This window comes from Gopherus evgoodei, chromosome 19, assembly GCF_007399415.2.
Source record: "Gopherus evgoodei ecotype Sinaloan lineage chromosome 19, rGopEvg1_v1.p, whole genome shotgun sequence".
Taxonomy (NCBI): domain Eukaryota; kingdom Metazoa; phylum Chordata; order Testudines; family Testudinidae; genus Gopherus; species Gopherus evgoodei.
The window spans coordinates 5425029-5440199 of record NC_044340.1 but is presented as its reverse complement, the minus strand read 5'-3'; the positions used below and the strand labels follow the sequence as shown (position 1 = coordinate 5440199).

The 15171-nt window shown below is 42.9% G+C and overlaps 1 protein-coding gene across 5 annotated transcripts in view; it reads left to right on the top strand.

The window, feature by feature from the left end:
• The window catches only part of CDON (cell adhesion associated, oncogene regulated), a 94391-nt gene that overhangs the window by 69561 nt on the left and 9659 nt on the right, over positions 1-15171 (top strand). For 3 of the 5 annotated variants that reach the window (XM_030538400.1, XM_030538399.1, XM_030538401.1), the window contains 4 exons: positions 4768-4890; positions 7837-8064; positions 9265-9551; positions 12079-12158. In XM_030538400.1, coding sequence (XP_030394260.1) covers positions 4768-4890; positions 7837-8064; positions 9265-9551; positions 12079-12158 — 718 coding nt within the window. The remainder of the gene's footprint in view (positions 1-4767; positions 4891-7836; positions 8065-9264; positions 9552-12078; positions 12159-15171) is intronic. The other 2 variants (XM_030538403.1, XM_030538402.1) reach the window with 1 other exon arrangement.

The window sequence follows — 15171 nt, the reverse complement described above, 5'->3', positions numbered from 1 at the left end:
GCACCCACCTGACCCCATCCTCCCCACAGCCCTGACCCCCAGCTCAGAGCCCAGTCCCTCTGAGCTGGAAACCCCCTCTCCCCATCCCCCCCACAGCCCTGACCCCCAGCTCTGAGCCCAGTCTCTCTGAGCTGGAAACCCCCTGACCCCATGCTCCCCACAGCCCTGACCCCCAGCTGACAGATAGTGTCCCTAACACAGTTATTGCTCTTCACATCCTCTTGACTCTCCTAGTTTCTGTGGCCAGTGGTGAGCGAAGCTTCTCGAAGCTCAAGTTGATAAAAACATACATGCGAACATCAATGTTGCAACAAAGACTTGTTGGGCTATCTATTTTGTCACTAGAACATGACATTGCTCACAGCATTGACTTGGAGGAACTTATTTCTAAATTTGCTAAACTTAAAGCGCGGAAACATAAATTCTAAATTATAACATGTTACTCTGTGACCGTGTATTGTGTATAATGTATGTGATTGGGGGGGTGGGGGGGGGTGCAACATGGAAGTTTCGCCTAGGGCACAAAATATCTTTGCACCGGCCCTGGGTCCACCCTTCGAACCTCTGGTGACATGTGCCTTGACATGTCTGTCCATGAAGCCAACTTAGTAGCCATTACTTTGACAAGAAGGGTCAGTAAGCTGGGAGCTATGATGGCAGCCTCTCCTTATACAGTATTGCACAAGGAAGTTTCCCTTTGGTTACATCCCAAATTCTTCCCCAAGGTTGTGTCTGAGCTGCACATCAGTCAAGCAATATTTATGTTTCCTGCCCACAACCCCACGCTTCTTCCAAGGAGAAGAGACTTCTCTCCCTTGACATCAGGCACACCCTGGCATTCCACAGGCTGAAAACTGAACCTGTTAGAAAATCTGAGACTCTGTTGCCTTGGCAGAAAGGTCACAGGGACAAGCCATATCCTTATAGGTTTCGGGATGCATTTTAGAATGCTACAAAATAGCAAAGCTTACCTCTCCTGGGCCTATCCCAGCTCGCTCCATACAGCACAACCTGCCTCACAGCATCCTTATCGGGCAGTCCACTGCAGCGCATCTGTGGAGTGGCAGCTTGGAGTTCCAGCCATACTTTCACATCACACTATACTCTAACTCAAGCAGCAATTGGGAGATGCAACCATAGGAACGGCAGTAGTATAAACATCTCTGCTACCAGTTTCCTTGCACTTTCCTCCAGTCAACGCTGCTTGACAGTCACCTGTGTGTGGAATACATGTCGGGACTGTCGCTCGAAGAAGAAATGGAGGTTACTTACTGTAATTGGAGGTTCTTTGAGATGTGTGTCCCTATCTGTATTCCACTACTTGTCCTCCATCCCCTCTGCTTTGGATCCAGTTGGATTGCAATAAGAGGAGGAACTAGAGAGGTGTTAACTCGCACTGCCTTTTACCAGCTTGGTTAGGAGCATGAGGAGAGTTACTGTGCATGTTTGGGTCAACAGACACTGCTTCAAAGAAATTCTGGACTCTGGTGCATACCCATGTGTGCAATACAGATAATGACCAGGCATCTCGAAGAAACTCCAGTTACAGTAAGTAACATCCATTTGCTGTTGCAAATTGGAAAGCCCTCTCCAGTTACTTGTTAGTAGGTGCTTAAGTTTTTACTCTTTGTTATAAGGGAGCTTCTCTGAGCCCAAGATACTGCAGCATTCAGTAAATGTTAGCTAATTTGACAGTTTAGCGTTATTCACGCTTTGCTGTTCGAACACATTGATAACAGATACTGTAAGCCAGTGGGTTATTTTGCTGGGAACTTTTAGATCATCATTTTCATGGAAGAAGTAGTCACATTTTACATTTTTTAACACCCTCTTAATCATCTGGCCTAAGTAGCAGCCTCGTTCTGCCCCATTGAAGCTAATAGGTTTTTTGCCATTGACTTCAGTTGAGGCAGGACCGGGCCCTTCTTTTTCAAATTCTTCCTTCTTTGGCTGTAGCCTGCACAATACTCTAAGGTGTGACATAAGCTTTTTCAGACTGTAGGACTGTTAGGGCTGATCTACGCTGGGGGGAGAGGGGAGGAATTGATCTAAGATACGCAACTTCAGCTACATGAATAGCGTAGCTGAAGTCCAAGTATCGTAGATCGGTTTACCTCTCATCCTCACGGCGCGGGATCGACGGCCGCGGCTCCCTGTGTCGACTCCACTTCCGCCGTTCACGCTGGTGGAGTTCCGGAGTCGACGGGAGCGCTTTTGGGGATCAATATATCGCATCTAGATGAGACACGATCTATCGATCCCAGAGAAATCGATCGCTGCCTGCCAATACGGCGGGTAGTCTAGACTTAACCTTAAATATCTAGTGTTGGTGCTCAGAGGGTCGCTTCAAAGCTTATGCAGTCAATATCTTTGTCTGTAAACATATTTTAGCCTTCTGTGACACAAACTTGTGTGTGTATGAATGTTACGTACAGGGCAATTGTTTAAATGTGCCTCAACTGTGCTGTGAAATTTGCTTATTCCTGATTTTCAGGTTTATGCAAACTGACATCTTTGTGGCAGTCTGCTCAGCGCAGCTGTCCCAGAGCCTGCAATTGAAATTCACATGGTAGCAACTTGAAACATTAAAACTTTTTTTCCTTGTTTCTGTAACATAGTGAAATCTATTTTCAATTCAAATGTGACTGGATTCTTTTTTACATTAAAAAAGTATAAAGAAGCATGTGATCCTTAAGTTAAGTGCCAGGCCTTTTGGTTAACCCTTACACATTACAAATGGCTACCGTTGGCCTTCACAGTCTTCCCTCTGTTGCTCTTGAATCAGTGTTTTGACAGAAGATTTTATCTTGCAAAGACTCTTTTACTGGGGGAAAAGCTGTTGTGATGGTTGTGTTAGTTAACGAGTTGCCTTAAGCTTTCATTAACATTTCCTGCTAAGTCTTGTCTTCTGAGACGGAATCAAAAGCTTACAGAAGGTTTTTCCTCTGTAAAAGTTGCCACAAGCAATTTTATAAAAATGTTTGTGTGTTTGCGTCATATGGCTCTCCAGTATTTGTACCTTTCAGCAAAAGCAAAATTAAACCTGCCCTTTCCTGCTTAGATGGGCTGAATTTTTCCCTGTTGCCTCGATCTTGGAGATTGAATTTTAACCCTAAATGTAGTCTGATGTCAGTTGTTTAAAGGTTTTCCCTTCCTAATGGTGCAGGGAGAGCACAGTTAAAGTGCCTGTACTGATTCCAGTTCCTCTAATGGTTTGAAGCAGAAACCTAAAACCTGGTGTAGTAATTACTGAAAGGAATGTTTGGGGGTGGAGGAAGAGAGGAGACAGAAGTAAAAAGCCTTGGAAAAATGTGCTTTAGGAATAAGCCAGCATCAACCAATATTTAAATACAAGTTGTTATTTGGGGCATCTATTCATTTTAGTGTGCGTGAACTGAGATCTGTGTTTCATAGGAGTTCGCCACTTGGAGCACTGAAAGAAAGCAGTTTAAAAGAGCCTTCCTCATGTCGTAGAGTGAAAAACACCCTCCTTTTTAGGGTATTTTTAGTGACACTGCAGTGGGAATTGTACTGCAGCTTTAATTCTGTTGCGTTAGAATGGAATCTTGATGGCACAGCCCTTCCAGCCAAGTGGGCTTTATTTTTTTAATTAATACTTAAATCAATAGGTGGTATGACAGTTTCTTAGAAACAGTGGAAACAGTTCAAGGTGGTATTTTCCAAGAGGGATTAGAAGTGCTCAAACAGTTAATTAAACTCTCAAAAAAGGGTCCCTGTTTATTAAAATTTGTCACAAGTTTGTGAAAGTAAAAACTGAGAGTGATTTATACTGAAGTGCTCTGTACTTCAGGAGGGTGTCTAAATGAAAGGTTGGCTAGCAGCCAGAGTTAACAAAATCATTCTATTCAAAAAGCTTGCTTGGATTGGAGTCCATGCCACAAGAGACTGAGAGAGTGAGAAAGACAGGCCTGTTATCTGAGAGTGTTCCCTAGTATGTTTCACATAGTAGAAGTTAAATTATTTGTGGCTTCTCCTAACTGAGCTAGGAGAGGTCATAACATCAACTTTGGCTGAATCCTTCCTGTGAAAATATTGAGTGACTTGACTTTTAACTAGGACCTCGCATTTATAGTCACTGAAGATCTCCTGGTACCCTTGAAAGAGTCAAGGTATATCACAGCACTCTGGCCAAATTCTAATGTGAGAATAATTTAATTAAATTCGGTCTCCCTAAACTTCTCCTGTTTCAGTTTGATACAGTAGTCTGCCTCACTGCTTGCCATGAACATTGTATGATGTTAATCAGCTGGCACATTCCGCCCTAGAGGCATGCATGTGAATGATCGATGAAGAGATTCCTGCGTGTATATGTATGGTAGCTTGTAAAGTGCTTAAGAATCTTTCAGGATGGAAAGAGTCATTCCAAGTGTAAGAAATCAAGATTAGTTTGTCTTTAAAATTAGAATTGTGTGTGTCAACCAGAATTTCCATTTCATAGGAAATTCCATGATTTTTAAATTGATTTCATTCAGAACAGAACCAAAGAATTCTGATATTTCTAACAGAAAAACATTGCCTGAAGAGTTTCCATCAGCTCTGTTTAAAATATTACATCTTGTACTTTTAAAGATAACACATTCTGTGCTCACCAAGCAAAGCTGTGACAACCCAGCATCATACTTTTGCCCAGTGAAAAGGGCATGACACTATATTTTCTTCCATGACTCAAGATATGTTCTCTCCCCCACACTCTCACCTGTCTCATATCAAACAAGAAAACAAATCTTATTTCATTTTTCTTTCTAGGTACAAAGCAGTGGCACTTGATAAGCCACCTGCAGCCAGAAACATCTTACGACATTAAAATGCAGTGCTATAATGAGGGAGGAGAAAGTGAGTACAGCAACGTAATGATGTGTGAGACGAAAGGTGAGTTGGGGCACTTCTGTTTATCTGAGGGCTCATCTACACAGGCGGGGGATCGATCTCAGATACGCAACTTCAGCTTCTTGAATAGCGTAGCTGAAGTCAAAGTATCTTAGATCAATTTACCTCTGGTCCTCATGGCGCGGGATCAATGGCTGTGGCTCCTTGTGTCGACTCTGCTACCGCTGCTCACTCCGGTGGAGTTCCGGAGTCGACGGGAGCACGTTCAGGGATTGATATATCGCGTCTAGATGAGACGCAATATATCGATCCCCGAAAAATCGATCGCTACCCGCCAATACGGCGGGTAGTCTGGGCGTACCCTGTGAGGTAATGTCAAATGTAAACCCCGATGAGAAAATTAGCCTTTGATCCTCTACTCGCTGACCCTCTCATTTATTTTAAAAAGTTGATCCCATCTCCTATAATTATGTTTCGAGGATTGTTTTTATTTACTGTTGCATTGGTCTCTATACAGTCAGAAAACCTCAGCATTTATCTCCAGGAAAGACGGTTTGCAAAGATGTTTAGACCTATCGGATCTATTGACAGTCCCAGTTCATCCGATGTTGGTGGTCTTTCCTTAGGCAGACACCATCTTGCTGTGGCTTAGTTGGTTACTGGAGATAATATACTTCTGCCTACACTGTCTCTTCGGGACTTGTTCAAATTCTTAATTCATGAGTAAGTTGGCTGCCACTCACATCAATTCTGCCTGCCTCTGGCAAGAAGATAGGAATACTGTTCTCTGAAAATGTCAGCGTAATTATTTGCAAAAGGAATTAACGATCACAGTCACTACAGTCTCTTAAGCAAATTAATCTTTAAAATCAAGTGACGTTGTAGGGGGAATATGCTGACACTAAAAGTACAATACGTCTTCAGGTGCACTACTTCTGAGAGGAGTCTACAAGCGTGCCCATCAAACTTACAGCGCAGTACCTATTACCTGACAGAGCACGGCTGAGAGCTGCAATCTCTCAGACCACCTACATCTGGTGGAATATATCTACCCAGAGTCTGGCTTAGTTATCAACAGCTCTGTAATTCTTCAAGATTTTAAGACTATACCAGGGGGACAACCTGCTGTCATACATTCATGACATTTCCTTTAAGTGCTTGCAAAGCCATACTCTGAAGTATCCCTAGCCTCTTTTTGCTAGAAGCTGGGAATGGGCGACAGAGGATGGATCACTTGATGATTACCAGTTCTGTTTGTTCCCTCTGGGGCACCTGGCATTGGCCACTGTTGGAAGACAGGATGCTGGGCCAGAGGGACCATTGGTCTAATCTAGTATGGTCGTTCTTATGACCTCTTTCAGGACCAATTCAAGGCAATCTGGGGCCTAAGCAACAACCCCAAATGGGAGCAAGCATTGTCTCTGCCCCCATGCTCTAGCCTTGATCCTTCTTGGCTTGGCTCTGGAAGGGGTCACCCACACAAGCAGCCTTTTGGGCCTTTCTCTTCGAGCAAGCTGGCCTCATTCCTTCCTGTTCCTGTCTTCGGGTAAGCTGGAGTCTGCCCAGAGGAAGGAGGGTTCAGCCCCCACTCATTTCATCCCAGGATAGCGTGGGCATCTGTTGACACTGCCCCAGCAGAGCTGTGATGAGATGGCAGGAGTGATCACCCTGTACACACAGGGTCTGTCCAGACTCGGAGGAAAAAAATGTTTAAAAATCCTGTTAGCTATACACATTTTAAAATCCTAATGTAGACCAGGCAGTCTGTATTGAAAATGTTTTAGCAGATCAAGGTGAATGTTGATGAGACTCTAGGTGCTGAATGGGGCTTGTTTGGTCAAAGAGGTAATTAGCATTCAAAAGTTAATTTAGTCTTACAGTTTTCTATTAGATTCCCTAAGCATGAGCTAACCTTTAGCAAAACAAATTCTAATGCTATAAATACAATATTAAAAACGTTCAGTACAAACTCTCGTTTAAAATCTTGGTTGTAATATTCACTGATGGAAAAATTTAGTCCTGTAAAATTAATTACCAGTAACTATTTCTTTACATTGTTTCTGGGGAACACAGAGTGGCTACAATTCAGTATGTATTTACTTAGTAGCCAGCAAATATATAGCTAGTGAAATGGTGCCTTTCACTTTAGTTCAGGTGTCATATTGATGTCTTGAATTTTGTAAAATATCTACCTGGTTGTTAATTTCCTGAAGAATGCAGTTTTGAAAACAGTAAAGGTTAGCAGGGTTCATGTCAGATAGAAGTAGGGCATCTGGCGATGGTTAGTTGACAGAAATGCATATTGTGGTTTTTCCTGACCTCAGAAGTGGAAAGATTTGTATTCTTTTGGGTTGGAAGCTAGTGCAATTTCTAGCAATGCTTACGGTCAATTACTTGTTGAAGTATAACTTGGCTTAGGCTAGATCTATACGGAGGGGATGTCGCCCTAAGACACACGCCTTCAGCTATGCAACTAGCGTAGCTGAAGTCTGGGTATCTTAGGGTCGATTTACCTGGGCGTGAGGACAGCATCGAGTCGACCGCTGCCACTCCCCCGTCGACGCCACCTCCATGTCTCACCGCGGTGGAGTTCCGGAGTCAATGGCAGAGCGATCGGGGATCAATTTTATCGTGTTTACACTAGACATGATAAATCAATCCCCGATAGATCGATCACTACCCGCTGATCCAGCGGGTAGTATAGACATACCCTTAGATACATGGGATTATAGGTAGGTAGATAATAGGCATTTTCTAAGACAAATAGTTACCATCCAATGTTAGTTGACCTCATCAGCTAATGTAAAAACCTTGAGCTTAAAATTTTCTATCTACAAATCATTGGGATACTAAATTTAATGGTAGATAGTTCCACTTCATAACTGTACAGTTGAATAATAGATAAACACGTGTAGAATAACATTTCTGCAGACTTCTCATTCCAAGTTGAGTTCACAAGACCATGTTTGTCTTCTGTATTTTAACCAGTGAAACGCACACCTGGAGCATCAGAATATCCAGTGAAGGATCTGAGTACACCACCTAATTCTCCTGATCGTGCCGGAGGAGGCAATGCTGGCCCATCAAATGGCCCTGTTCGGAGCAGTGACATGCTATATCTGATTGTGGGCTCTGTCCTTGGAGTGATGGTCCTTATTCTGATAGTTTTCATTGCCATGTGTCTGTGGAAGAATCGCCAGCAAAACGCCATGCAGAGTAAGTTGTTATTGGTTTCCTCTCCTGCCAGCCCTAGTTTAATATAAAAAAATATGAGGGTAATGAAAATTAGACAATAAATATATAGCTTTTATATTGAATGCTTCAAATGGGAACAGTGTTATGATCAAACTGGTATTTGGTTAGTGATAGAAACTCTTCACGTATGTGTTGTTACTAAGGAACATGGAGTGAGGAAGCAGTCTGTGAAAGTAGTAATATGTCTGTTTCTCTGTGCTGAGTCCCATTCGTGGATTGAGGCATGTATTAGATTGCTGCAGTGTGCTGCTGCTCTGGTAAAGACGCCATTCTTTGGATAAGTTATTGAGGCCCTGATCTGGCAACATGTTTAGACATGTGCTTAACTTTAAGCATATTACTAGTCCCTTTGACTTCAATGTCAGTACTCCCATGCTTAGACTTAAGCATGTGCATAAGTGTTTTTCTAGATAGCAGTATAAAGCCTCTCTCTAATTTTTCCAGATCAAGTGAAAGATCCTGTGGCACTTTTATTGAGGCTCATTGTGCTTGCAAAAGGCTATGGAGCAGCTGTTAATAAGCAGAAACTGCCAGTTTCTGACTAGAAAGACACAGTGAAGTAGTAAGGAATACTTAGCTTTTGTACGCTGCTATAAACAATCAGCTTCTATTCCCAGCAAATACTCTCAGCAATCAGAGTCTTACATGACATTTTAAATAGCTCCCTCTGTTTCTGGTACTTCAATTAGCTTTATTTGCACAGTCTGTGGTGGTTTAAATATGATCCATACTCCCCACCAGCAAACCCAAATTATGCAAAACTTCCTTTGAAACTGAGCAGGACCAGAAGAAGCTAAATTGTCTCTGCCAGAGTTTTAAAGCCTGTTGATCATGCAAATGGTCCTGTTTTAAAATCCTGTTTTTACTGAGCAACATCTTTTGCTAAATTCTTTCCAGACCAAGAGGATTAGTATGTGGACATAGCTATTGTAGAGATGGAAAACATTTGCATATTAAGCACTTAGATGTTACAATTTATGGCTACTATAAAAACCCTGAAAAGGAGTAGATGAGTCACTTCTGTATCTCTGAAACACTCATCTGCCTTTGGTTTTAGGAGTATGATGAAAAATAAAATATTCTTTAATCAGACATTGAATACTTAGCAAAATTATGCTAACAAAGTGTTTTAATTTTTTCCCCGTGGGTCTCCCTTTGCAGAGTATGACCCTCCTGGTTACCTCTACCAAGGTGCAGATATCAATGGGCAAATGGTCGAATACGCTACTTTACCAGGCACAAACCGCATCAATGGCAGCATACATGGAAACTTCATCAGCAATGGTAATCTCAGTAATGGCTGTCCACACCTCCATCTCAAGGTTCCCAATGGAGTTAATGGGATCATGAATGGTGGCTTGAATGGAGGGACTGGCCTTTACCCGGGGCACACCAACTCTCTATCCAGGACACACGTGGATTACGAACATCCCCACCATTTAGTGAATGTAAGCGTGCTTTGATGTTTGTATGATGTAAGGGTCCTCATCTTGACCTTGGAATTTTATTCAACGTGTAAAAGGAAGCTCCAGCTAGTCAAGTCAGTTGTGGACATACTCAAGTCATGCTGGAGCTAATAACTACCAGTTACCCTCTCTTTGTGCCAGTGGAAGTAGCTGGGCTTGGTGTTTCTCATATTTTCATCTTCAGGGCTTTCCTGTGGCGATGAGGATTAGAGGCACCAATAACTCTATTTATTCTGGGGAGTCTCCTCTTACCCCTGTTTTTAGTCTGAGAGTTTTGAGACTTATGCAATGCTGGATTGAGATACTGTACTGTTTATATAACGCTTCTCGGCCTTATGGCTAGGATCAAGGGTATTTCTCTCTCTTTCTATCAAATAGATTTAATGATGGTTGCTGATTTTGCAACTTCACAAATTGACTGTTTTCCCCGACGCACACACACCTGTTTCAGATCTGTGATTTGTAAGCTGCGCCATTAATTTTACCACAGCGTGTGCGCGTAGCTGGGATCTCATAAAAGAAAATGCACCCCCCCGCCCCGTCTTGAAATACAACAACATAATAAGTCTGCCTTACTGAGTCCCTTATTTGCAACTTTTGAGACTAATTTCTTGAAGTAACAAAAACTGGTCTCAATCTGTGATCCAGCCTTTGTGTGCTGTGGAAAAATATTTAATTTTCTGAAACGTGTCCCATTTCCAAGAGCGAATAATGATTTCATTATTGTCTATGGAAACAGATGGGTTACATTCAGACTTCCTCCACTTTTGTCACTGGTCCTACTCAAAACTGTGAAAGTTGCCCAGGAAAACTAAAGGAAACGTTCAAAAAGTCTATGTAATGAATGCTGTTTCCAAAGAGAAAAAATGGGACAATTGTTTGCTTTAGTAATTGAACGCAACTACTTCATTTTATTCAACAGCAAATTGCCACTTACACAGTAGTTGCTACTTCAGATAACTCCAGGTTGGAATGTAGACTATTCATCTCATCACATGGTGCAGTTTTTCCTTTGCCTAAAACCAACCATGGCCTAAAGATTTCTTATGTTGTGAAGCTATCTAACCAACATTAGCAATGAGGATCCTCAAAAGCTGTGGTATTTTGGTTTAGATAAGTACACAGATGTGTTTCTCCAGATATCTGGGGGCTGCATGGACTGTAGACACTCTACGGACAGGCTTTCTTATGAACTCTGTGGCTGCTATTTTGGGGTTCCTCCTTCCAGGATAAGAAGTGGAAATCACAGAGCAAGGCTTGCCCTAAAGTTATGTACGTGGTGTACAACCACATAGGACCCTGTGTTCCAGGTGCACATAGGTGGGGCTGATCTTTAGATCCCTGCGCTGTTCTGTGTGGAGCAGGCCCATGAGATCTCCTCAGGACGTACTGTTTCTAGAGGACTGCCCCATGTAAATACCTGCCTTTCTTTTCATCTCCCCATTTGGAATGCTGTGGAAGGTTGTTGAGCAAGGATGTCAGCAGCTGACTCCACTCCTGCACAGAACAAGGGAGACTTGCATGATCACAATATAGAGCAAAGGAACTTCATATCCCTACTCTTACTGGCATCCCTCTTAATGCTCCAGTGTTTGGGAAGATGATGAAAAGAGGCCTGGGGGAGAGACATGGTGTGAGAGGCCCCGCAGGTCCCACATATACGAGCGCACAGGTCTGCAAAATGTAGGACCAGACCTGGTGCAGAGGCAAACGAAAATAAGAAATACTGGAGAAGAAGCAGTTATCCAACCTAACTCAGAGTTTGAATTAGTTTTCCCAAACTCGCTCGCCTTAAGAAAATGCAGAATTGTAACACAACAGTACAGTACCATTTTCAAATGACTCACATCAGTGTCCGCCTAGTATTTAACAATGAGGTATGTGTTAATCTGGCCATTTTACTTGCTTGCAATGGGCCTGTTCAGCCAAAACCAACAACACAAAATCCCTCGCACCCTAGAGTCATTGCTGGCGAAGGAATTACCCCATCTGTAAAAATACAAAATGTTTCAAAAGTTTGTTTAGTGAAGTAAACTGATCTAATCGGAGTAATTACAGGAAAGTGGGATGGGTTTATGTTGTGACATCAGCCCTGAATATTTAACACCCTGTCACTCCAAACGGGGCACAGTTCTCTAATGAATAGGAATTTGCTTTTATGTCTGTCATCAGCGTTAAAAATAAACATATTTACAGTGTGCTTATTAAACTAAACCTGGACATATTAGACTGAAAATAAGCCAGGGAAATTACTACATACTTGTCTAAGCTACAGTTATTTACTTTTTTCTGGCAGAAAACTCAACTAGACTTTGTATAATAGAAGCTCAGTATTCACATGCCACATTACAAAACACAGATCTGAAGATTGATAAGGTGATTAAGATTCCTAATTAAATGAGAGGTCCTGGGGGTTAACGTACATTGTGCCCATTTATCATAGACTACATCTTGTATGCCTGTGTTGCAACTGATTTTTTGAGTTGCTTTTTCCCCCTTCTTTCTCCAGGGTGGTGGAGTGTACACAGCAGTGCCTCAGACCGACCCCTCAGAGTGCATCACTTGCCGGAACTGTCGAAACAATAACAGGTAAGTTAGTTACACCTCTAATTCTTGGCATCCTCTTCAATGAGCTTTACAAACCACAATCTCTGCAGCACTGTTATGAGTGTAAATGCAGATGATCCCATTTTACATATGGGAAGCAGAAGCTAAGAGGTGCTGACTATAGCTGGCGAAAATTTTCCAACACAACTTAGATTCGTCAGTAAATGTCGCTTTGGTGAGCGAAATGTTTCACCGTACCTGCTACGTATTTAGCTAAACTTCCATTGAAACAGCAGTGTGCCCTGATGCTCTGCCTCCTTCTCGGCTTCCCTTGGCTCCAGGGTGTGGAAAAGCAGATCAGCAAGCACACTGCCGCTACCTATTTCTTGTGCACAGAGAAACAAAGTTCCAGGGTGCCCTTAGCTCTGGGGGACCAGCAGTACCTTTCTGGCTCCCAGAGCTTCGGGGTTGGTGAGGAGGCAGAGCTGCTGGGCTCAGCCTGCTGGAAGGTTATTGTCAGTAAATGGCTGGAGCCAGATCTGTGTGGCTGGCAGGCTCCCTGCGTGGAACAACTTGTTGAAATTCATCTTCTTGTCAGTTTCACAGCTGCCAGTTTCACATTTAGTTTCAGGAGCATGGTATTTCAGTGTTTCTGAAATGAACGTTTTGGGCATCTCTGGTTTGTCAGGAAAATTTTAGTAAATTTGTTTTTTGTTCTGAATTTGGATGAAAACAATCAAACCCCAAACTTTCCAATTTTAGCCAACTCTAGTTGTGATTTAGCCAAGGACACAGAGAAGGTCAGTGTGAATATGTGTTTGACAGATGAGTCTCAAAGGTCATCAGCTGATGAACAAAGCATCAGAACCTAGATAGGACTGAATAAAGACAGTATTAGACCCCTGGAGTTGCTGTTGCTCAAATCATTAACTAACCCTTACTGGGTTTTATTGGGTTTGGGGTTAATGGGGAGGGTTGACTTTTTTGGTCTCAGATGTACGTCTCTTTCCTTCAGTTTCATGCGACAGACAATTCTAAATTGAGCATTAAAAGGTTAGTTTGTCAGCTACCATTCACATTCTTACTGTCTGTTCTGTATTATGAATTTTCTGCCATCTTCTGAAATTCCCTGAGACCATTTATAAAACCAGAGCAAGTGCGTTGGGGTCACAGCATTCGGTCTTTGTGGAATGCAGATTTGAGGCTCTTGAGGCATTTGGTAAGGTTTGGCCAGCCTCACGCTCTGGGCACGTCATAGCAGGAGAAAGGAGATTCCTTTAGAGAATTTGAGGTCCAGTAGTGCCTCCTGTATTAAGGTTAAGCTGCGTTTTTCACTTAAAGCAGAGATTTTATCCTTTTTTCTGTGAAGAATGTGTCTTCTCCAAACTAACCTCACATCAGTGAGGTAAAGAGTATTTGTTTTCAGGATTTTCAACTAAAATTTGATTTAGTTCGCTAAGATTAATTGAAAAAATGGGACCTTAGAATTCAGTGTCTCACTTTTTTTGGACCCTATTCTGCTAGGAAATGGCTGACTTGTCATTCAAACTCCCCATATTCTTAACTCATTGCCATCTACCTTCAAGCATAGATTTGAAGAATTCAGGTGGTAATTAAGCAAAGTTGATTTATTTTTCCTAGGATTCCCAGTATAGTTGCTATTTTCCTTACTCAGAATGACAGTTTCCCATTACTTACAGTGGGATTGAAGTTGTTCATACCCTCAGTAAAGAAAGCTACTAATTTACTCTCAGTGGGGAGGGGTTCCCCTGGTAAAGATGGCCACTGTTGGCCATTGTTAACTGGACTGAAGCCATAAATCCTCCTCAGGGAGGATGCTACCATCTCACTAAGGCTATATCTGCACTGCAGTTGTGAGAGGTAATTCCCAGTTAGGGTAGACATACGCACATTAGCTCTGCCTGAGCTACAGTGCTGAAAACATAAGCGTGGCTGTGGTGGCCCAGGTGGCATCTCAGACTAGCCACCTGAATGCAGCCCCATTCAAGATCCTAGGTTCACCTCGCACATTCTCAGCAACATTTGGACCCTAGGCCTTCAGATGTCCAGCCGATACATGACTGTGTGAGATACATGAGTAACTGTTATCCTCTGTGTGGACATTCTGCTACAGAGGAAAGTGACCTACATTTGGCCAGCAGGTGACACAACTATTTGCTAGACAGCAGTAAAATGCTGGGAATTGGGATTGCTTCATTTCTAATGATTAGAAGTTAGGAATTGTATTCCTGGCTCTGGGATGGAAGAATGGTCTAGTAGTTATAGACAGTATCGTCAAGTTCATCAGATTGGGCACGTGCACTTGTATTCCCTCTCTGTGGTCCCTGAAGGGCACCCCCTCTAGTGTCCCAGCTCCTCAACAGTCACCTCTCTTGGGTAGAGATATGTGTCTCCCTCCTTACTGAAGTTTTTTCCAGTCTGCACAGATCTCTGCCTACACTTCGATATCCACAGCAAGCCAGACTGCCTAAACAGGCCAGAGTCTGTGCTTTGCTTTAAATGCAAAGCTTACAAACAGCATGATTGCCATAACGCTTCCTGGGTTCACATCATTTCCGCCCCCCGAGAGGTGTTACATAAAATCCTGACCCACAATAGTGTTGATTCATAGACTTTAAGGCCAGAAGGGACCATCATGATCACCTAATCTGACCTTCTGCTCATCGCAGGCCACATAACCTCACCTACCCACTCCTGTAATAGACCAATCACTTCTGGCTGAGATACTGACATCCGCCTCCTGGCCTGTGGGGTGGCAAGAGAGCTGGGCAGCAAGGGGCACGTGACCGGAACTAGTCTAAAGTCCTACAACACGCCAAGGAAGACCGGATCAGGTGATGAGGGAGACTGATGTTGCCATGACATCTCCTGGTCATAAGATAGGTTCTCCCTGCTGCTATAACCCTCCTGGATCACGTGATGGTCTCTCCCTCCCTCCGTTCCCCATCTCCTGTTGCCATGACAATGCGCAGGAGAGGGTGCTGATGGGGCTAGGGATGTAAAATATTAAACTGTTAACTGATATTTTAATAGT